The 22786-nt window shown below is 35.4% G+C and overlaps 2 protein-coding genes across 4 annotated transcripts; both read left to right on the forward strand.

Annotated features, from left to right (window-relative positions):
- Nucleotides 1-2966: 2966 nt before the first annotated feature.
- Nucleotides 2967-10049, forward strand: LOC103714486 (endonuclease III homolog 1, chloroplastic). 3 transcript variants are annotated; one of them, XM_008801755.4, is made up of 12 exons: nucleotides 2967-3214; nucleotides 3809-3921; nucleotides 4222-4285; nucleotides 5269-5340; nucleotides 5563-5681; nucleotides 6829-6895; nucleotides 7037-7128; nucleotides 8062-8199; nucleotides 8274-8378; nucleotides 8501-8584; nucleotides 9514-9574; nucleotides 9663-10049. In XM_008801755.4, the coding sequence occupies exons 1-12, from the start codon at nucleotides 2971-2973 to the stop codon at nucleotides 9776-9778; spliced, it is 1275 nt and encodes a 424-aa protein (XP_008799977.2). In that variant the 5' UTR covers nucleotides 2967-2970; the 3' UTR covers nucleotides 9779-10049. The 3 variants fall into 3 exon arrangements, with proteins under 3 accessions (XP_008799977.2, XP_038989649.1, XP_038989650.1); XM_039133721.1 differs by having other exon boundaries at nucleotides 2968-3214; nucleotides 3800-3921; XM_039133722.1 differs by lacking the exon at nucleotides 9514-9574 and having other exon boundaries at nucleotides 2972-3214; nucleotides 3800-3921.
- A 3224-nt stretch (nucleotides 10050-13273) lies between these two features.
- LOC103714476 (gamma-secretase subunit APH1-like) lies at nucleotides 13274-21407 on the forward strand. The gene is made up of 6 exons (XM_008801745.3): nucleotides 13274-13555; nucleotides 14017-14172; nucleotides 14317-14402; nucleotides 17896-18021; nucleotides 19157-19284; nucleotides 21011-21407. Exons 1-6 carry the CDS (start codon nucleotides 13443-13445, stop codon nucleotides 21149-21151), a joined length of 750 nt encoding a protein of 249 aa, XP_008799967.1. The 5' UTR covers nucleotides 13274-13442; the 3' UTR covers nucleotides 21152-21407.
- Nucleotides 21408-22786: the final 1379 nt, after the last annotated feature.

The following is a 22786-nucleotide window of genomic DNA, read 5'->3' on the forward strand; positions in this document are numbered from 1 at the left end:
ATTACAAAACTTAACTTTGAATCAGTACAAGCTCCATATCGCCCTATATCAAGGTGCGTATTGATTTGTACGGAAATATACCAATATGCATCGAGATGTACCGAGATAAAAATTAAGAAAAATAGTTAGAGAACTATTTCGGTACAGGCTATATACCATGCCGAATCGATAAGATATTGATACAATATTTAGTAATGAGATTATGGATCTTGCATATATAGAAATTTAAGAAGTTGAGGAGAGCACTATTTAAAGTTCATTCATTTTGATGTGTGCGCACTTCATAAGCATGATTCCATAGAAGCTCGTATTATGCTCTTTTGGCCGCCATGGAGGTTAGTTTATATAGTTCTGCAAATTTGTTTTAATTCTGTTGTTGTCCCATGAGGCCATACTTTCAACTGGTTGGAGCCATTAGTTCTCGCATAACCCACCTGACCCCCAAGATTGACATCATGTTGACCCAATTTACCACATCAAAACACTGTTTTCATGTGTTATTTTGTGTATGACTTAGAGATGGTGATGAGTCAGGTTAGGTAAATAACCAAATAAGTCCTCGATCCATTTGTAATGAAGTTGAAAAGAAAAATTATACGCAGCTGACTTATATGGATCCATATTCAACCTTCTATTCCAACCTAAATTTTATTTATGAGCCATACATACATACATACATACATACATACATACATACATACATACATACATACATACATACATACATACATATATATATATATATATATATATATATATATATATATATATATATATATATATATATATATATATAGAGACACACACACATATATATAAATATGATAAATCCTTAAACACCAAATCCGCACCACTTTCCTTTTGGTCAACATTTTGCTTCTTTTTAACCATTACCTACAATGCCTCCCTAATAACTTGAACCAAGCTTTGACTTTAACCAGGGTACTCCACTCTATGGCTAGTATCTTAGGAACCCTGGATTTGGTCTTGGAAATTTTCCAACCCATGACAACTTGTTGGGTTTGGAAGCCAATTCAAAACATAAACCATGCATAACAGCGTTGGTTATGGTAAGCAAAACTTGATTTAATTATACAAAACCCTCAGCTGAAGCGTTTAGGTTGGATGAGTTCAAGAGAATCAACGGGTCTAAGTTAAAAATTGCTATAACTGCATAGAACCCTCATAAAGAATAGTAATAAGACATTAAGATAGTTTGCACTTTTTTGTATTTAAAATTTTCACATAGTATCTCGTAATTTTAAAAACGCACAGATTAATTTATGTCGATTGAAATTTTTGCTTGCATTCTTGTGCATGCTAACTTGGCGATGGATCTTTGAAATTTAGGTCCATTGCGAAGCAAAAAAATTTATTTCACTGTATGGCTGCTCGCATTTCATGGTAGATTTCAAGATCAATAATAGAGATAGAATGGTGGTTTTGGTAATCTCAATGTCCTGCAAAAAGTCCACTGGGGACTGCACTAGCATTTCCACCATGCAAGCGTTTTGGTTTGCAGTGCATGAAACTGCAAAGCACTTCTGCCATTTCCTGAGAATTTATCCGGCTTAGGCATCACTGGGTCCTCCGTCAGACAATCCTCGACAAAATGACTTCTTCATTTTTACTATTTCAGATTAGATCTAGCATTGAAGTGAAGGTCCAAGTACGATTTCCTTTGTCTACCACCATTTCAAAAATGACCGGCATTAGAGCCATCGAACACCACCTTGGAGGCACATCGCGCTCTTTTGTCAACCTCTATAGTCTGAATAGTCAATCACCGAACCCTCCAATAACCCAGTTAGTTTGGTGCCTCAGTCGAATCAATTCCTTGCGACAATAGATACTTTTCACCATAATGTTAATTAATGCACGAAAAAGTTTCTTTAAACCACAAAAACCCATATAAATATGGAGAACACTTGACGGTATGATTGTAAATAAGGTTGGGCAAATCGGAGTATGCTTGATCTTCACCCTATCTAGTTTTATATGAGGTCCTGATATTGGACCCAATCCAATGGATGAATGGTTTTGATCAGGTCGGATTCCTAAAAAATATTTTAGATCCAATAGGTTGTTTAGATTTAGGTTGGGGCCACATACGACTTTGGACCCAACCCAAAATATAATACCGGCGGTAGCTCTGCCTCACGGGGACAGCAGGAAGAGGAACTAGTTGGCTATACATAACCCAAGACCCAACTTAAAATATTTGGATCTCAATGGGGGCTAATTCAAATCCAAGTCTACATTTGTTTACTAACAATATTTTATGAAGATTTTTTTTTCGTACGTGTGAATCAAACTAAATTTTGTTTGTTGTAGAATTGTTTGCTGGCATGGTTAAACTTGATGAATTAATGTTTATTTAGAATTGCAATTGGCTTCAAGAGATTGATGGCCTCAATAACAATTTTTTATAATAATTAATATTATCGGGCACTTTTCTCCTAACAAAAAAAAAAAGAAATATCTTAAAATACTTTCTTGCGAGTCAAGTTGGGTTGAATAACTAATAGTATGATCCAAAATATACTTATAAAATATATAGTATTTGGATTGGGTTAATTTGAGTCAAATCAGCTCAAATTTATGAAATACAAACCTAATCATTCTTTAGGTTTTCAAGAATAGGATGGATCGGGTGATTCGGGTCAAGGATGAACTCAGCTCATTTATAGCCTTAAATTGTCATTTTAGCACATATTAGATGTGCAAAGCACTTAGGGGACACAGCCCTTTAATATCACACAAGCTCCTCCATATTAACCTTTAGCATCAGAATCAAATTCTAAATAAAACTCTTGATAAATGATTTATTGTGATTTGTAAGCAAACGCTGCACAAAAAAAAAGAAAAGATCCCTCCTTTTTATTGTGATTTGTAGCATCAGAATCACACAAAACTCTTGATATATGTACCGCCACGTATGGGTAGCATGTTCTGAAATCCTCCTCTTCCATGGGAAACAACAACAAAAAAATAAAAAAAAATAAAGAAAGGAAACAAACAAAGATCCCTCCTTTTTACTTCCAAGTAAACCCATCTTCCCTCCAAATCCAAATGCCCTTCTCTCTCGCCGTCTTAAGGGTCCCTCTTCTCTCGTTCTCTTCTCCCGCGAAAAACCTGAGGATGTCTCGGACCAGGCTCTCTTCCCGATCTCTTCCATCAGAGGCCCAAAACCCTAACCCAGAGCTAAATCCAGGTACGGGTCTTCTTCCCCCCTTTCGAACCCCTTGAGAATCGCGTTATTTTTTTTCTCTTTTTTTGCTTTCGTTTCGGGTGAGAATCGTGTTTAAAATCCAAATTCCAGTATTCTAGAGCTAATAGATTAATTTCTCTTTCATTTTGGGTAAGAATGGTGTTAAAGCCTACATTTTAAGTTTTCTAAAATTTTTCTTAAGAAAAAACCAAATTTTTAGCATGTAGAGTAATAAATATGTCTTCTTTTGTATCCATTTTATGTTCTTTTGAACTCAGTTCTCGAAATTTGTTGAAAAATGTTTTTTTTCCCGGGATGAAATCTCGTTTTTGCCTTTTCTTTTTGCTTTCTTTTTGGGTAAGCTTCGCGTCTAGAATTCAAATTCCAGTTACTAAATGTGCTAAATTAATTTCTCTTTCATTTTGGGTAAGAATGGTGTTAAGCTCAAACTTTTGAGGTAATAAATGCATCTTCTTTCTATCTATTTGTTCAGAATTTTGTGAAAGAAAGTTGTCTTTTTCTTATTTTTGTGTATAATGCTATGTTTGTGTTTATGAAAGAAATAATTTTTGTAGTGCTATTTTCCAGGTTCTGATGGTTCTGATGGCATTGCTGGATTGGGGATTCGTGGTTATGCGGGAAAAAAGAGGGTCAAAAGGATGATCGAAATTAATGCGGAGAATCCAGAAGGAGAAGCTCGTGATCAGAAAGTGAGCATTTCATGTTTTCTTCTTTTCCAAAATAAAGGGTCTTTCCGGTTTTCAGATTGTTATGTTCTTTCTCTTGCTTTAGAACTTGTAAAGATTATTTTTCTGTGGCATTTTCTTTTTTCTTTTGTTGTGGCTAGGATGTTAGTTTTATCTATATATCTATTTGTTGAAACTAATACTTTCCTTGCCCAATTCTTCTCTTTATTGTTTCTAGTTGGGTATATGCACAAACTTTGGTTCTTTTTTATTGTGGGTTAGTGTTCTGAGATACTTAGTCATGATGATTGGTTTATTTTGCAGATTGATCACTTGCCTGACATTGAAGAGTTTGCATATAATAAGGCCAAGGCAACTAAAACTTCAAGTAAGACATTTTATCAATATAAATTGGAGTACATTTTCTACCTATGAACGTTTTTAGCACATAGGGTTTTGAACACTTTATGACTTTCAGTTAGTTTAAATTAGTCAAGTTTGGAATATCTGATGCAGTAATCTTGTTTACAGTTACTCACTAGACAAAAGAGGAAATGTAGTTCGGAATTTTCTCTCTCTTAAAAAAAAAAAAAGTTGTTTGGAAGCGGTATACTGTTGTGCACAATATGAATGTAAATTTTAATTTTGAGGAAACTGATGATCAACATGGAAGGGAATAATATTTTAGTAAAGAAAACTTGGGGTTCAGCATATCATAGGGAGGTTTCACGTGCTGTGCTTTAATGATGACATACAGTATTATGGTCATAAGAACTGGGACATTTGAGCCAATCTTCTTGTAAAGTGATATCTGATGTCCTTACACAATGTGATACAAAAATCCTGTACACAATGCGATGCATAGAGCAGTATGTGAAAGGGATAGATCAAGTTCTGTTAGGAAAATTTAAGATTTGGCTTCAGAGTTCTGTCTCAACCTTCCAAATTGCAATCAATCAAATTGGCAAGGTGGTTATGCCTCAATCAGTTATGACTTTCTTCTTTTTTTTTTTTTTTTTTTTGACAGTAAGTAAGCCAGAGGTTGGAAATTTTCTTCAATGCACTTTCATGGTGAGCCGGTAGCAATAGACAGGCTTACTATCAAATAGCCTGTACTTGGCCCATTGTCGCACATTCTACATGCTAGAAAATGCTTAGTTTAGTCCTAAAACAATATCTGCAAGGGATATTCCTTTTTTATGACAAGTACTATCATTTACCAGTTACCAATGCACTTAAATCCTTGCTCTTATGATGTCTGATATTGCATGTTACATGCTTGCATGTATTTTACCTTATGCTAATGCAAGTATAACTTTTTAGCTTCATCTTAAAAGGATTTTCTTGTTTCCATTAAAAATGATCCTACAGGTAAGGTGAAGCTTGCATCTGCTCTTCCAGTTGGTATGGACAAGAGGACAGACCTTTCCATAGTACCAAAAGGTACTTGCAAAAAGCATAAGCAGTAAGAAATACGAAACATGGAATTATTTCAGAGGAATGAATCATTTTACAGTACTAAAAAAAGGGGGGAGTTGTCCATCTTTGCTCGTGTTTCTTCATTTTTATGGAGTCTTTGGCTCTGACTTTAAGCACATAACTATATTGCTCACAACTATTTTTTACCTGAAAGACAGTTTTAACTGAATTTCGTTTTCAATGCAGTGGAACCACCAACAAATTGGGAAGAAGTCCTTGAAGGGATTAAGAAAATGAGGTCCTCTGAGGAGGCCCCAGTAGACTCCAAGGGATGTGAAAAGGCGGGTATTCTTCTACCACCAAAGGTAATCTTGGTCTCTCAATTAGCTGGACCTTTGGATTGGAAACACACTAATTATTAGAAGTACGTGAATTACCATATTATTTGCAAAAACTAGCAATGTGCACTTAATAAAGTTCAACCTTTCTTGTATTTTCTATTTGTCGATCTTACCTACTTTTTGTATTCCTAATTTATTTTCTGTATTTTCCTTTTCCCTTCCTTTCCCTTATTACTTTTTAATTTTCATATAGGAATCTGTTTTGACACTCTTTGAACTAAAAAACGGGAATGATCTGACTCTTCTCAAAATAGAATCAATTAAAAGAGGCAAGTTATGTATTATATAACCATATGCATTGATGTGAGTTTTACCATAACATTTTTGTCTCTCAAAGTTCCTTGAAGTCCTTCGCATGGATTTTTTTACAATGAAGGATATAATTGCATGTATTAACAGCATATACGTGCATCAGCTTTATTAAATAGTTATAGAGAGAATGAGATGGTAAACTCAATTTGTGAGCCCATATTTGGATTTCATACTATATTTACAGCTTTGCATCTTATTGAGGATTTTATTAAGTGAAGAACTATTTTCTGGATGTTAAATTTAGTAATATTTTTGTCTTATGATGAAACTTTGATTTATCTTAACCTCAATTATGAAATGTCTTATGTCCAGCCTTTGCAATCCCTGCCCATCAACATTTTTTACGATATTGCCCTACTCATAATCTATCAATAAGACATCCATTCTTCATATCGATGATACGTGAGAATCGCTGTTGTATTTAAATAGGTTTAACCAAACAAATGAATAATTTGAAAGCTGCATAAGTTTTAGGTGCCATAAACCTGCTTTTATGCAAAATTTACCTCTAAAGACATCCAATGGAATTCTAAAGCAGAGGCCAAATTTTTGCGAAACCTATGACTTTATGGAGAGTTGATTATTCACTTCATAACATCCTATATTCTCCTTATCTTTGAAGATGCTGAGATATAATTATCTGACTACCAACTTTTAAATAAATGAACTCTGAAAGACAACACAATAATATATTTGATCACATTATTGTCCAGCCTTGAAGTCATATATTTCCACTAATTCTGATTTACATAATGCTTTTAATTTTTTTGCTGTCTAAGCCATGTTGTTTCCTTGTCAGGAAAGAAGATTTGCAGTTTTGGTTTCTTCCCTTCTATCGAGCCAAACCAAGGATGCAGTTACACATGGAAAGTTTTTGAAACTGTTCAATTTCTTTTCTTTTCTCTTTCCTTTAGGCCCAAACATATTATGCTGATTCTTTGCATTTATATAGTTTTCTCGCCAAGATATGATTCTTGCTAATTTAGTAAACTTGATTAGGAGAACAGGTGCCGTGCAGCGTCTCACTGAGAAAGGCTTACTTGATGCTGATGCCATTGTTAAAACTGACGAAGCAAGCATGGCTAGTTTGATCTATCCGGTATGTCCTGTGTGTATCATTTGAGTGCTCTTGCATGCAGTAGCTTCATGATCAGGGCTAAACAACACCATTATCCTTTATCATCACCGTCATCCACATGGCTGAAGATGTCAGTTCTATTTAAAAGAATTGTAATTTGTTGAGCTACTGATGCACTAATTATTATACTATGTCCTATCTTGTAACTTGAAAGATCAGGGGTTTGACTCCATCTCCAAGTATCTACTCCATGTCTAAAATGCCCTTTTATTGATAATTAAATCATTCTTTGGTACTCCGAATAGCTTATGTATATTATGGATCCAATACAAATTATTCAATAGCCTGAGGATATCACATTTCCCTATAATGCTTTCAGTTTTCAGATTTGTTAAAACTTAAAAACATATTTAGAAGAATATGCAAGATTGGAGATACAATCACATCGTCCCATTGCAGTTCTGTTATTTGCAGTCCCTAATCATGTTATCCTAATGACTAGTCCTTATGCTGTACTATTTGAGCCATCAACTTGTAATTTACTAGGAAGGCATTGGGTTTTGTTGTTCATTTCTTGTTTTCTCATGGAATCTTTCTGACCAATGGTCAAATGTTCAGGACAATTTTAGGAATTTGTTTTTCAGTTTCTGATCTGCAATATGTGGGAAGTAATTGAAAGAGAATGTGTTAAATGAAGGGGCAGGGGAGGAAGGAAAAAAGAGAACAAGTTGAATATGAGAGCCATGCGATTTTTTAAAAAAAAACCAAGAAATTCACTCACTTTGATAAGTGGAATTGGCTGTGTAGACCTCCTGATAATGACGCTGCTGACAATTCTTCAGACACTATTTTAAACTGCAGAATATAGGTCACACAATCATAATTTATGAGCTTCAGGCCTACTTCCACTTATAAATGATATTTTAAGCATGATAATTACTGTTTCTGTTTTAGGTTGGATTTTACCTGAGAAAGGCTCATTACATAAAGAAAGTTGCTGAAATTTGTCTTGAAAAGTATGATGGAGACATCCCAAGTTCTTTAGATGAACTGTTAGCGCTTCCAGGCATAGGTCCGAAAATGGCACATCTGGTACAGCTCACTTGTCATCTTCAAACATGACAGCTGATGTTCTTCTCTGATTTCGATTCCATTTCAATAAATAGGTTATGAACGTCGGATGGAATAATGTTCAAGGGATTTGTGTCGATACTCATGTGCATCGAATTTGTAATCGCCTTGGATGGGTATCACGACCGGGAACAAGAAAGGTGTTCTGCTGCACATAAAATATTCTTCATCTAGTCCCTTGCCTGCTGACTTCAACATCTTATCCTGGATCTCTTTTATCTGATGAAGACATGACACAACCTTTCTTTTTTTCATTTACTAGAAAACTTTGACTCCAGAAGAGACAAGAGTGTCTTTGCAAACATGGCTTCCGAAGGATGAATGGGTTCTGATCAATCCACTACTGGTATGATAAGCTTCACTACACTGATTTTTGTTATTACTTCTATTTTTCTTCTTCTGTAGTATTGTAATATAATGTGAACTTGAAAGGAAAATTTATGTATAGAAAACAAAGTTGTCTTTTCTGGTTTTACTATGTTCTTGACTTGTTTTTAACGAAAAGTAGAAGCATGCCACCTTTAATTCCATAAATTGAACTCCTATCAATCTGGAGACCTGTTGTAAATTGATGTAGGTATTATAACAACAGTCGTGGAGCATAGGCAAACTTACCTTCAACCTCATGTAAGAATAAAATCATAAAAACAGAAACCGACTTCTTTAAAGAATGTAAAAGAAGGTTACTACGGATGCTTCAATAAAATCATTTCACTGGAAGCCTGTGGTCATGGGTAGCTTTTATTCTTTTCTGAAAATTTTTCCCGATGGGAGTAAGATTGGTCTTTATCTTTTGTCACAAACATAGGAAGGTTTAGTACATGAACACTGACCTAACATTTTCGAGAATGGTGTGCTGCACTTTGTTGTAATTTTGTATGTGCACCCAACACCTACATTCTCTTTCAGCTTCCAATATTCCGACCTTCCCATAAATTTTGAGCAGAATCCACCTGTGATCACCAACTAGGGTCTTAGAGGCATCATGGCCTGGAATTTGTAGCATTTCCAAAATACTACTAGGAATATGTAGCACTGCATTATTTCTCGACCATTTTAAGATTGTTGTTATCTGGAAAGCAAAGGTTCCTAACTAAAATGCCTGAGGCCAGTGAATGCATTTTATGATGACTTCTGCAATATAATTTTCTTTCTGGTGAAAGAAGTTGTGGTATCTTCATCATGTTGAACGAACCATTTTCATTTTCCAAGGCTTCCAAAAAAACCTTAAATGACGTGCTTTAAATCTGAGAATTGATCTTATATTGGAATCAGAACCGATCGTGTTGTAGCATCTTTTCTGATGTGAAATATGAAGCAGGCACTTCAGCTTTCGGTATGCAAGCAAAAGAAGCATAATGCTCATTAATTTTCCTTCTTATTTGGATTGTTAATGAGTGGATTCGCATATCATGTTCATTCAGGTTGGATTCGGGCAAACAATTTGCACTCCTCTCAGACCTCGGTGCGGAATCTGTGGTATAAACAAATTATGCCCATCTGCTTTCATGGAGACGGCAAGCCCCAGTTCAAAAGCTAAGAAATCAAGCCCAATTAAAAGATCTTAACCAACTTCTCTTGCCTTTATTGCATAGGACTAACATTTTATATACTGCATATCGAGAAGTTGTTTCTTATTCATCTTTTTTTGAATATTTATGTTGGTATAGTGCGGGTTGTACCACAATTCTGAAAAGATGCTTAATTTTGTATCAGCATCCGTTACAGACTTTATTGGAAAAAACCTACTAAGGGGCATTGTAAAGGCAATTAAGATGAAATGAAATGAAATGGGAATTGATTATGGTACATAACATTTGCTTGATGCTCTCCTCCTTTAGTGTAAGATTCTGTATTGTTTGTTTTAGAAAGGTAACAGCTGATAAAGTCTACCAGCCTGGAAAAAGCTTGTTCTTCATGGAAGAGGATTTGGTCTTCTGCAATATGACTCCAGAAAACTGATCCATTGGGTATTGTCCAAGTTGGAACATCAAACCCAAAATATGAAATCCAATTGAAGTGGACCCTTGATCCATTTGGTCTGATAATCTCCATATTAGCTCAAACCAGTCATGGTGCAAAGCTTTATAAATCTTATCCTGTCCTAATCTTAGATGTTTCCTTAAAAGATTTTATATATGCCTATATTTATTTTCTTCTGATTAACCTTTTTTCGAGCAAAATGGCAACAAGGTTACTCCATTTCAACAAGAGTGTCCTCATTGTCTAGAATTTGACACAAAGGGAGCTCACTTAATGCTGACAGGAAAACAAAGAGCATACAAAAGCAGGCTCAAGGGAAATAAGGTTTTATAGTGTAAATCCTCTCCCATTAAAGCCATACTCCAGAGATTAGTTGCAGATTACTGAGAGGTCTGCGTAATCTTCTAAACTTCTGAAGCATCTCCAAGGGCTCTCATCTTGGGGTCCATGACATTTGGTTCGACTGTCTTGGCACCAAACAAGTACCAAGTAATGCATGGGCCATGCATTGTTAATGAGTTTTCCAAGCACTGTTTTGAAATGTGGTTGGGTGTAGTTAAAAGTGGCCTTAATCCTTGGGTAGAGTGGGAGACAAGGAGTGGGCTGTGCTGATGAAAACTACGCTACCTCACAATACTCTCAACATGACATAACATCAGAACAAATTCTGTGTGTCCTGTGACCTGGCCATTCTCTAATTAGAACTCATATTGATCTCTTCGTTGAAGGTGCCAATTCCTTCCATGTTTTTGCTTTTGTGAAGATGTCTAGTAAGCTAACGATGGTAGCCTGTCTCACATCTTCCACCCAGATTGTCCAAGGTTGAAGGTATTGGTGACAAAGGCAATGTTCTTTCACCAAAAAAAAGAAAAGAAGGGCAAAGCCTGTAGATTTGGAAGATGAACTTCTATAAAATGCAATCAAAACCCATAGATTTGGAAGGTGAATTTTAATAGAGGAGAACTTTTTGGTGTTAGAGAAGACCTCCCTTAAGCTTGGAAGGAATCCCAAACCTTCAGAGGGCGTTTGGTGTGGGGTGATCGTCCCAGGATCAAGGGTGATGTAGGTGGAGGTGATGAGATCACTGCATTTGGTTGCACCAGGGTGATCCTACGTGGCGGTGATTCTAAATCACCTCCACTCCTCAAATCACCACCCAACCCGGTGATGGGATATCCGTCCTTGAGGTTGAAAATTTAAGATCACCCCAGGGCAGTGATCCTGGGTTGAAAGTTAAGGACAAAAATACCTCTTAATTTAGCAGAAAAATTGATATATCAATATACCATCAACATATTATGTCAATGTTATATATATATATATATATAATATTATATCGATATTATATATTATATTAATAATATATATTATATTATAATATATTACTAACCATATTATTATCATATTATTATTGAATGATAATATCTTTTATATGATTAATAAATATATGATAAGGGCTACTAAAAGTAGAATATGTGACAAAATTATGGAGCTATTGTAGAAATTAGCATATTGACTTACATTTTTGATTCATGAGAATTAAAAACACATAAAAAATCCATCAAAGATATATCAGGGGTATTTGTGGTATTATGTGGTTGGTGATCTTGGATCCCCGTACCATATCAAACAAGTTACTCATAGATATCCGGAGATTTTAATCACTGAACCATGACCTACTAAACATACTGATCTTAGATCATTGGGGATCAAATCACCCCAGTATTCGAATCACCGGAGATTTTATATCACCGTGGTGATCCTGTTGAGGTTACCAAATGCCCCCTCAAGGCTAGGAGCAGCACCCTCCCAAGCTCTAACTGGGTGGACTTGATGACTCCTCCTTGTTAAATATGTTGGGGTATTTGGACTTGGGAGTTGTGGTGGAACGAACGAGTATTCTAAGATTTTGAGGTTTTTGTAATTGAGTTAGGACTTGGATTTTTTGCCCCCCTTGGAAGACTAATAAAGGATTCTAAGGCTACTACAGATGGGGGATAGGAGAAGGAAGAGAGCTAGCACTAGAACTTGGGCTTTCTTATTTGGTCTTCTCTTCATAAATAAGGGGATTTATATATAATTAGTCTTGGTTTCAAGTCAGCACTTAAAAGTTAACTAGATGAAGAGGGCAATTTTATCTTGTAGGATAAAAGGTATGGCTTAGTTGGTAGTGGTTGCTTAAGCTTACTCAAGTGTTGAGACCGGAAGGGATGAGTTAGAGGAAAAGGAATGTAGCGAGAATTCACTCATTTGAAATGAATGAAGGTGAAGGGATAGTGAAAGTTTCTTAGGTTCATCTAGCAGTCCAAATAGTTAAGTTGAGGTATGAGTTGAGTACGTGAGAATTATTTACATAAGTTGGGCTTCACATGAGTGAATGAGCCATAAGTCGTAAATAAATTTTAATCTAATGGACTGAGAGCTAATTAGGGCTTGGAATTATGGAAAGTAATTTGGAAACATGAGAAATGGGTAAAAATGAAGTAGACTTGGAGCGGCTAATGGTTGGGGACCTGGGATAATTTAATTTCTAGGTCTTAATCTATATGAGATAGAAGCTAGGCCTAATAGAGGTTTAGATTGAGCTTTAATTGTTTACATGTTGGGATTGGACTAGTTACGGAGCAGTTCCAAGGAGAAAATTATTGAATCAAGGGGAAGAATAATAGTGCTTGAAGTGTCTCCAACTTGCTTTTTTTATCGAAGGTAATTTGCGACTGATCGACAAAATATGTGGACAAACTTAGGCATAAGATTATGCCTGCCTAGAAGCTAAATATGCAAACTTTAAAGCAATTTTTAAAAGATTCAAGGCGAGAAGTACTTGTCTACTTATCATATATTTTAATATATTAGTATAATAAAAATTATCCTATTCTCTATCAATCTCTTAGAGATTATTAAAATAATATTTAATTTCCATATATTTTTAATAGTATGGATCATAATTAATATTAATAAAATTAATTTAAATATTTTATTATTAATTTTTGATCCCATAGGATTACATCCTTAGTTACACAGTCCATCTTAATAAAATTTAGTTGATAGAGTATTAATAAAATTTTCCTCACTCTTTCTCTCTCTCTCTCCCCCTCCCTTCGGCAGCTATTGCAGATATTTATAGAATTGTAATAGCGTGGGCTTGAACTCCGATAGCAACCTTTCCCCAATTCTTATTTCGAGACCAAGAGGAGAGGAGGGAAGCAGAGCCCGGAGAGATGACGGCAGCCGCGGGGCTCGGCTACGTCCTCATCGCCCTTGGCCCCGCCCTCTCCCTCTTCGTCGCCGTCATCGCCAAGAAGCCCTTTCTCATCCTTACCCTCCTCTCCAGGTCTGTCCCCCTCCTTCTCCTCTTTTTGCCCTGGTTTCCACCATTTTCTTCGCTTTTCTCCTTCTTAAATCGATCCAAAGACCAGGCTTCTATGCGGTCGGATGTGAAATTAGATCATTTTTGCAAATAACTAGCCATCTTCCTGAGTAATCCTTAGCTGATCAAGCGATCTTTCTTGAAATACCTTGAAATTTGTGGTTTTCCTTCCATTGTTTGTTTTTCCCCAATGTTGCGATGAATTAATGGATAGAAACACAAAAAAATTGCATCTTGATATGATTTTGGTGTTGCTCTATGCTAGTGATTGGATGAATTCATGCATGGGAACACAAAACGTTTGTATTTTGACGTGCTTTCTATTCTCTGAGCTAATGGATCGATGAATTAATGGATGGAAACATGAAAATTTTGCATTTTGATATGATTTTTTGTGCTGTGTGCTAATGGTTGGATAAATGCAGCACACTGTTTTGGCTTGTGAGTTTGATAGTCCTTTCTGCGGTATGGAGAGGTTTTCTTCCTGTGAAGTCTGCAGTGTGGTGGCCGTATGTGCTCCTTATCCTCACATCTGTTGGTTTTCAGGAAAGTGTCCGGATCGTATTCTGGAAGGTTTACAAGTAGGTTGAATTGTCAAATTCTTCACTTATTTGTCTTTGTCGCACTAAAGAGTTTCTTGCTTTTACATAGACTCATTTCATGAGGAAACTTGGACCATATGCTATTAAAGGATTCCTTAATGTGCACATTAATGAACTTTGCAGGAGACTGGAAGATATGTTGGATGCTTTTGCTGACAGAGTGTCGAAACCTCGCCTTTATTTGACAGATAAGATGTTAATTGCCTTGGGTAAGCTTTTAAAAATTTTCAATTTTGCATTTTTCTTAACAATCAATGAGCTCGTAAATGACAGCGTGTAAAATTATAATAGAATAATTTACAAATACAATAACTTAATGAAGCCCCTCATAAAATTTCATATTAAAGAAACAATTTTATAGAAGAATGTTCTAATCTTATCAGGGTAAATGGCACATAGGCTATGCAAGTGTGTTATGTGAGTGGGATGATTAATTCGTTAGATGCTAGAAATAATGCCTTGTTTAAGATTACTGGTTCTGCTGGTCTGCAAGAATGATAGCCAAACTATTAGAATAAGTAAAACTTGTATCTTTTGAAGGCAGATCGCCTATCTGAGCATGCTGACAACCTGTTGGTCATTTTTGATGCATTTTGAGGACAAATGCCATTATCATGATGATGAAAGGATGCGATAAAAATCTCATTTCAATAAGGAAATTGCACTATTATAATTTTGATAAGAAAAAAATGTTTCACGATCACCACCTTCTAGGACAAATGTGTCTTCGAGAAGGATGAAAGGAGTTCCTAAATACAAGGCTCTTCCCCTTGACACGTAAGACTACGATTCAAACTCAACAAGCTTACACCACAAACAGATGGTCATACTTACCTATTTTCACACTCACACAGACATAGGCTACCTAAGATATTCCATTTCATTCATAAATTTAATGTAGACCATGCCCAATTCCTGCGCATTGAAAAATAGACATGGTCTGCATCATTCAAATGTTATATAGATCTATGCTGACTTTGACCACTCATTAATGATTTGGATTGATTTAACACCTCAACTACTGCTAAAAATGCTCGGGCTGGACCTTTTCAATGGAAAAGTCCTAAGTATGCTTGGTTTTAATAAGCACTTTGCTGTTCTGGTAATTTGAACTTAAAAATGATGTAACTTAGAAATTTTCATGGTAGAAGGTTGGACACTTTAACATTGTTAATCAATTAATTCAAACTCAAAATATGTTTTCACAGGCCTTCATGAAGATTTTTCATGGTGCCCCAGTATTGTAATGCTTACATACTATAGCTATGTTCTTTGGTTTTTAGGTAACTAATAGTTTGGGAAATAAATCAAATTATCAACGTCTAAATCCATTACCAATCATTTCCGCTGTCTATTCAAATAGTACAGGGCAAAATTTGTAGTAGATGAAGCTCATGAGTGATGTAAAACATAAAGAACATTTGAAAAGGATTTGCATGCTGTCACAATCTAATGGTGTTATAGTTGATAGAGAGAAAAATAAAAAAAAGAGCCTTCCATGTTAGGGCGTAAAATTGTAGGTTCTAGACTGAGGTACCTACAGAGATGATTGAAGTACCAATAATTGCAAACCTGGTGGAGTTAGAGATATTCATACATCGAGGCAAGGTTTGAAAATTTTGGCCAAGCCAGACACTGCTTAAGTTTCAATAGTTTTGGAAGTTTCAGTTAGTTTCACCAGAAACCGACAACTTCTGGTCTAGTTTTGGCCAGCTTACAGTAGTTCTAATCAAAACCAACCAATGTCAGCTGAATTTGACATACATAAACCAAAAAAACACTTTGTAGATTAACTGCTAACTTTTTTAAGTTGTGCTTGCCAATTGCCAATGGGTTGTAAGTCAAGCATTCCAAAGCATATCTGCATGATTAAACTTAAATTTTATTAGATGGCAGTTAATTTAAAGCAGGTGAGTGTTTGTTATGAAAAATCCAACAAGGACTTCTTTCTTAAACATTTTGATGTATGAGTGCTTTCAACTTATTCAAACTAAAATGCAGTAGCCCTTGCATATATTTCATGAAGTAAGATAACCAAAACATAAAGAATAGGATATGCATTAGTCTAAAAGTATAAAAGCTTTTGTAGTTTGAGATAAATGTATATATTTGGTATTTACAATTCTTATCAAATAAAATTTGTTCTTTTTAAAACCGGTTAACAATATAATTCTATAGCTTGTTTTACTTTCTCTTTTCCTATTTCTTTATGTTTTGTTCATAACTTTAACAACAATGTACCATTTAAACTATACAAGTATGCACATCATGATCTTTTAGAATATTGTATTTTCTGATTTTTATTTTTTTTCCAGCCAAAACTCTAAGGCTTGAACTAAAATTTTTGAAATTGCCCAAACTATTGATATCAGAACTAACTTGGCTTGGTTAAAACTGAGACAAGAGCCCAAGTATTCAAACCTTAGTTCCCGAAACTCTCTACATCTAATAAAATTTCTAATTAAGTAGAAAAGATAGGCTCAAAAGAGGAGGCTGTGCAAGTAGCTGTGGTAGAGGCCTCAAAGCTTGCAGGAATATGGATTTTAAGAATGCACTTCATGATTCATTCTTTAGCCACTTTTGTATGCTTTTCTAAATTGGCATGAGAATTTATGGAATAAAAAACATCCAGTATCAAGAGCACATCAGCGAAAGATGGATTACAAAGCACCATTAAGTATAATCTTGAAGTAACTTTCAGATGAGTAATGAGAGTAAAGATAATGGTGTCTCAACAATCAACTCATGCAAAACAATCGTGAGATGAGTGCTAGCATACCAAGGTTTATGACCGAGACACTAACCTTTGAGCTTCTAGAACTTGAAATGACCATAGACATTTAACATGATACTAAATGAAGAATGATGATAGAATTCAAGACACCTTTAGAGCCTCACTGGATGACATAGGTGCATGGTTTGATTTATAAATTTGAACTCATATTTTGACCTTTTTAGATGAAGACTCAAGGTAAATGATCAAGGGACATAGTGGCTTTTCCAAGTAAGCTTGCCATTTACGAACTATTTCTGCTCTCAACCATTTTTCTACTTCTATCATTCCCTCCAAACCTCGTTCTGCTGCTGCTCTTATGTTTCTCTTAGATTTTATGACTTGAATATCCATGATTAGCATGTGATTCTAGATGGTGTGGGTCTTCAACCTTACAGCTCATTATTTGCAGACACTTGAGCATGATGGCTTAAATAGAACAATAAGTTATCGCTCAAGACATATATCTAAGAACTGTTGTTGGATGATGAAGAATGAATGCAGTGGATCTGATATTTTCACTTGATCTTATAATTCAACTCCAAAATTTTGAATGGCATGTTTGTCATTTTTATAACACAAGAAGACATGTCAAGAATGGCCAACGCATATAGATAAGTGGTTGTAATATAATTATAACAGCTTTTTGCAGCATTGCAGATAAAAGATCCAAAATTAATGTGTCCATATAAGTTTCTAGTGATATGAAATTTGTAAGATAAGCATGAATGTTGGCTTGATCATAAAATCTATATCTTTAGTGCCCGGTTATTGCGATGAAATATTCCTCCTTGTATGGTTGTAAGGGAAATAAATGTGCATATGAAGTTTTTAATATTATTATTTGTTATATTAAGTATGCTTCCTGCTTTATGGGCAACTGTACTTTCATTTTGATGAATTCTTTCAATGTCATACATGTCATGCAGCTGGTGGTTTAGGTCATGGCTTGGCTCATGCCGTCTTTTTCTGTCTTAGTCTCTTGACTCCTGCATTTGGTCCAGCAACATTTTATGTTGATAGGTGCTCACACATACCATTTTTCCTTATTTCTGGTGAGTCATCAGTCTTTCTTAGTTTTTGTTTCAAGTTTTATTTCAACTTGAAAGTTGTTCCCTGATGAGTGAAAGGAGATTTGCATAGCTTGATGTTGAATAGGCTCTTATTATAAGAATTTTAAGGCTAAGCACAGCAATATTCATCTGAGAAGAACTTGTAGCAGTAAGAAAATAAGATAGCATTTTAGGAAATATATGCTATACTGACCTCGGCAGGAAATTTCCAGGGACATTTTTTTAATTCTCTCTTTCTTTCTCTCTCTCTTTCTTTCAATCAGACACACATACTCACCAAAGCATCCATGCTTATGCAGAGCTCAATGGAGGAGCTGTTAAGTGAAGAGAAAAGGTTATGTCATTGCACCCTGCATCAACACACACATAAAAGAGTTTCCACATGCTGCAATCAAACAAATAAGCTAGCACTGCATGTGTCACTGCTTTGCAGCTCTAGATAATGAGGCTTTTTCCTGACTGAAAGTTGATGACATTTATAGTCTATGAGCTTGTGTTGTGCTTATGGTGCATTTATTTATTCAAATTCTAGCAAACTTCCTGAGATGTTTGATGAAGATGTGGTTTAGGGAAGGAAGAAGAGAAAGACAGAAAGAGGTGGTTAAATTGAAATTAAACAAAGACAATTTTAGCACTCAACTACACCCAAATCCTTAAACATCCCATTCTCTTCCCCCTTGGATGCATGCAAGTAGCATAACACTTGGAGAGTGTGAACTGGTTGAGTTTGCAAAGTTAATGGGTGTTGGATACTGAATACTGTCCTCACTGTGATTTCAAGCGAGATTTCTGCCTCTCCTTGTTCTCAGGAAAAAAAGAAAGGAAAAAAAATTAAAAAGAGGGTAGGTTGCATGGTCAGCACACTTAGCAAAATAAAATTAAGATACTGATCCTAGATTATAACTTGAATCCATGATATTATTCAGACTAGTTTGGGTTGGATGGCTGCTTCATACGCATACAACAATATTACTATTATTATTGTTGTTGTTGTTGTTGTTGTTGTTAAAGAATTGACTGTGGTGTTCCAATGCTGCTGCAGATGCTCCCAAATTCAACACACATCTTTTTGAGATCATATTGCTTTTGCATTGATTAATTTCCTTCTGTGTTGCAGCCATTATGTCACTTGGATTTGTGGTTATTCATACTTTTTCGATGGTCATTGCTTTCAATGGGTATGCTGAAGGGAGGAAAAGTGACCAAGCTATTGTTCCGGTTGTTCATAGCATTGCCGCTATAATGGTGAGCATCTAACCTTACATATTACATGTCCATGAACTCATTGTTTTTGGCTAAGTAGAGTCTCTGAAAACCCAAGAGGACCCAAGGCTTGCCCAATCAGTTATGAATTTAATGTCAACTTAAGCAGCTTTCCATTCATTTTATCGAAATGCCATATGAAACAAGAATATATTTTGTTCCTTTCATTTCTGGCATGTTGCAATTGTTGAAACATCTATATTCTTGAAGTTGTGGGATGAAGACAACTTTTTTTTTTTAATTAAATAAATCTGTAAAGTCCAAAAAAAGGTGTTAAATTTCATTATTGGAGATGTTTTCAAAGTGTGGCGAGAAAGTCTCCTCTAGTAATAGAATGCAAAATAGATAAAGTTCTTAATTGACATGCTTCTTATTTCATTTTAATTGCTTTAATGCCTTAAGAAAATAAACAGGATCTTGCTCAGACTCCTAAAATTCTCTGAAAGGAGAGATTACTTGTTCATATCAGATAAGAAACAGATACAACAATTTTTTATGCCGGACAATACTGCATGCTTGCAATAAATAATGTTTGTTTATGTGGTCCATAATACAGCACATTTTAAACCCTAGGAGGATTATAGACTGTGTAGCTTATCCATTGAACTGCTTCATGACAGTGCAGATGTGCCAAACTGTACTGATTTCTACGAAATCTGTTGGTTTTAATTCCTTGCTTTTGCTTAAAATCCCCTTCACAATATGTGTGATATGCAACTAATCACTGCTAGCATGCATAACATGCACTGTTTCCATGTATCTCAGGAACATCAGCTATAAACACCGGTAACATCAACAGAATGAATGGTGTTATTATCACATTCAACATTAGGCACATTTCTCAGCTGGTGAGAACACTTGAAAGCTTAAGGTTGTGGGATTGATCTGAAGTTTATGACATCAAGTTGTCAGCAAATGTTAGCACAGTAGGCTTGCACCTTCCCCCCAAAGGCTTGCCCTTTAGAAGTCCAAGGTTCACGTCCTGGGTATTGCTCCAAAAAAGGGGGAGAAAATGAAGATAACATCCAATTATTCACAGAGGGTTGAAAATTCATTGTTTTGGTCTAACTTCATAAAAAATTGCAGCATATGTCCTCTCAATTAATGTTCATATAATGCATAAACATTTTGTCTGGGTTGTTCCTGGATTCAGACATTACCTGAACCAGAAAACACACATGAAGATAAGTTATAGAATGTGCATATGCTGTTTATTTATATCTGCTTGGTTGTTTTCTTACATGAATAACAACGAATTACTCAGTTGCAGATCCATGTATTTTTGGTCTAATGAAAGGCACTTCTGGCTTGCATAATAGGCTAATTAGTTTAATCATTTATTTGTTCCGATGAGAATGCATGATGTAATGTTGGTTGTTCTTGGTCACGGGTAATTGAGTTTGTGACTACATTTGATGGTGTAGGCCTTGTTGATTACTCCAGCGGTTGTTGTCTTGTTTGTTGGATAATGATATTGTCTGCTATTTGTTTATCATGGCATTCTTAATTCCCATCTCTGTTTTGTGGCAAAATCATTGTGTTGTCTTATATGCTCCTTCTTCTTCATTGTCTCTACTTTTTTTCCATTACCTTAATTTCCAGTAGACACTGTTTAACCTTGCACCTCGGGGCTGCGTTGTTGGTGTACCTTTTCCTTTTTAGTTCATTGTCTTTACTTGTTCTTCATTAACTTCAACTTCGATTTCAGACGCTGATTAACCTTGCACCTGGGGGCTGTGTTGTTGGTGTACCTCTGCTCTGCTTCATGGCAGCTGTAACATTGCAATATTGCTGGCAGATGGTTTGGAGAAGACTAACTGAACACCAAAACAGGCAGATGAACAATTAGCAGTCATCTGCATCTTATGATGCCGTCTCATGGGTAAAGAAATTAAACTTCTCTCTTGTTAAGTGAAGTAGGAGGATAGCAATGATGACTTCGAATTTGAATGTGACATTTATACATCCATAAATGGAAATGTAGCAACAGGATAGCATGGAATATGGATAATTGAAGGCAGATGCCTCCTTTTTTCCGTGAAATGTGATCTCAACAATTACAAACTTTCACTTGATATGGAGAAAAGCTCATTGCTCTTGTTTCTCTCTGCATTCCCTTTTATGCTAAAAATAGCATGATAGAAAACACACTGATGGATGGCTGCTGAAAGAGCCAGCTTGTGTTATTGAATCTATGCCTTGTTTTATTAGCAAAATATAATGTCACATGGAGATTCTTAAGATCCATAAATATCATCACTCTTAAACCAAAGTTGCGAAGAAATAAAAAATCTACGGAAACATCTAAGAAATAACAATATGGTAACTCTTATGAAATCACAGGTATGAAGATCTAGTGCAAATGCTAATAGATCTCTTTCTGCTGCACCCGTGAGTGGAGAACGAAACTAATGCCTGTGAATGACTTGATACAATTAAGCGTCTGAAGCCAGACTTCAGATTTGTATCAAAGCATCACAATGTAAAATATAATTTTGTGCTCAACCTTTGGACTGGATTTTTCTTTGATTAACCAAAAGAATATCATGGAAACAAAAGCTTAGTAGAGAATCAATAGCAGGACAGAATGTCAAGCTGGACAGCATCAATATCTGAAAGAAACTTGGAAGGATGTACGTGCAAAACAGTCACGAGCTGATTATGTGTGTAGAAATTAGTTTTATTGCTCCGAAACATGTCGGAATTCATGACATGCATCATTTTGATTATAGAAATGTATCTCTGTCTGTCCTTTTAAACCTATTAAGCCCATTAATTTTCTTAGACAGGGGGATGCCGTTATCCCATTCCCTGGCTACACTCTGAATATGATATCCTGCTTATATCAAGCATGGTGAACTGAAGAGGTTGTTGATGTCTCATATATTTCCTAGATATTTAGGATACTGGTACTTCAACCCAAGGAATTGTTTACCCTAAAAATCCTGCACAGATATTGAAGACCAGGTGCTTCAGTCACGAGTCCTGCACGTGATTAGGAGGCAGTTATGCTCGTGCACAATCTAAGAAAGCCCAAGTTTTACTAATATGTTTGTATTGATTAAAAATATAGTTTTTATATAATTTTAAAATAAATAATATTTTTATACAAAATAAGTGTTATAATATTATCTGAAAAATATTTTTATAAAAATAATCAAAAAAACAAAAACTTTAAGAAACTAGAAAACCTAATTTGTGGCTTCTCCTCCTTTTTCTTATAAAAGTAACAGCGGACATGCCTAAACGGCTCTCTATGGGCTTTTTCTGGAGAATTCTAAACAATGGTCATATCTATCTAGTTTTCTATAATGATCATCTCTTTTTTGCTTTGAGATTTTTTTTTTCTAGGAATACTGACTGCTGTTGTTTACCACCTTTTTTTTCTTTTCATCTAATCATTCATTGTTGTTTAGAAATAGTCGTTTCAATATGGGAAGTTCAAGCTAGGTGATTCCAATGGATTTAGTGCTTCATCATCTTG

Source organism: Phoenix dactylifera, chromosome 14 (assembly GCF_009389715.1).
Source record: "Phoenix dactylifera cultivar Barhee BC4 chromosome 14, palm_55x_up_171113_PBpolish2nd_filt_p, whole genome shotgun sequence".
Classification (NCBI taxonomy): domain Eukaryota; kingdom Viridiplantae; phylum Streptophyta; class Magnoliopsida; order Arecales; family Arecaceae; genus Phoenix; species Phoenix dactylifera.

What these genes read in the sequence shown, in the direction of transcription:
- LOC103714486 (XM_039133721.1), top strand. Translation starts at nt 2,971, where the DNA reads ATGGGAAACAACAACAAAAAAATAAAAAAAAATAAAGAAAGGAAACAA. An exon ending in GTATTCTTCTACCACCAAAG is followed by an intron (nt 5,682 to 6,828) that starts GTAATCTTGGTC and finishes TTTCCTTGTCAG; the next exon opens with GAAAGAAGATTTGCAGTTTT. An exon ending in CACGACCGGGAACAAGAAAG is followed by an intron (nt 8,379 to 8,500) that starts GTGTTCTGCTGC and finishes TTCATTTACTAG; the next exon opens with AAAACTTTGACTCCAGAAGA.
- LOC103714476 (XM_008801745.3), top strand. Translation starts at nt 13,443, where the DNA reads ATGACGGCAGCCGCGGGGCTCGGCTACGTCCTCATCGCCCTTGGCCCC. An exon ending in ACCATTTTTCCTTATTTCTG is followed by an intron (nt 18,022 to 19,156) that starts GTGAGTCATCAG and finishes TCTGTGTTGCAG; the next exon opens with CCATTATGTCACTTGGATTT. An exon ending in ATAGCATTGCCGCTATAATG is followed by an intron (nt 19,285 to 21,010) that starts GTGAGCATCTAA and finishes CTTCGATTTCAG; the next exon opens with ACGCTGATTAACCTTGCACC.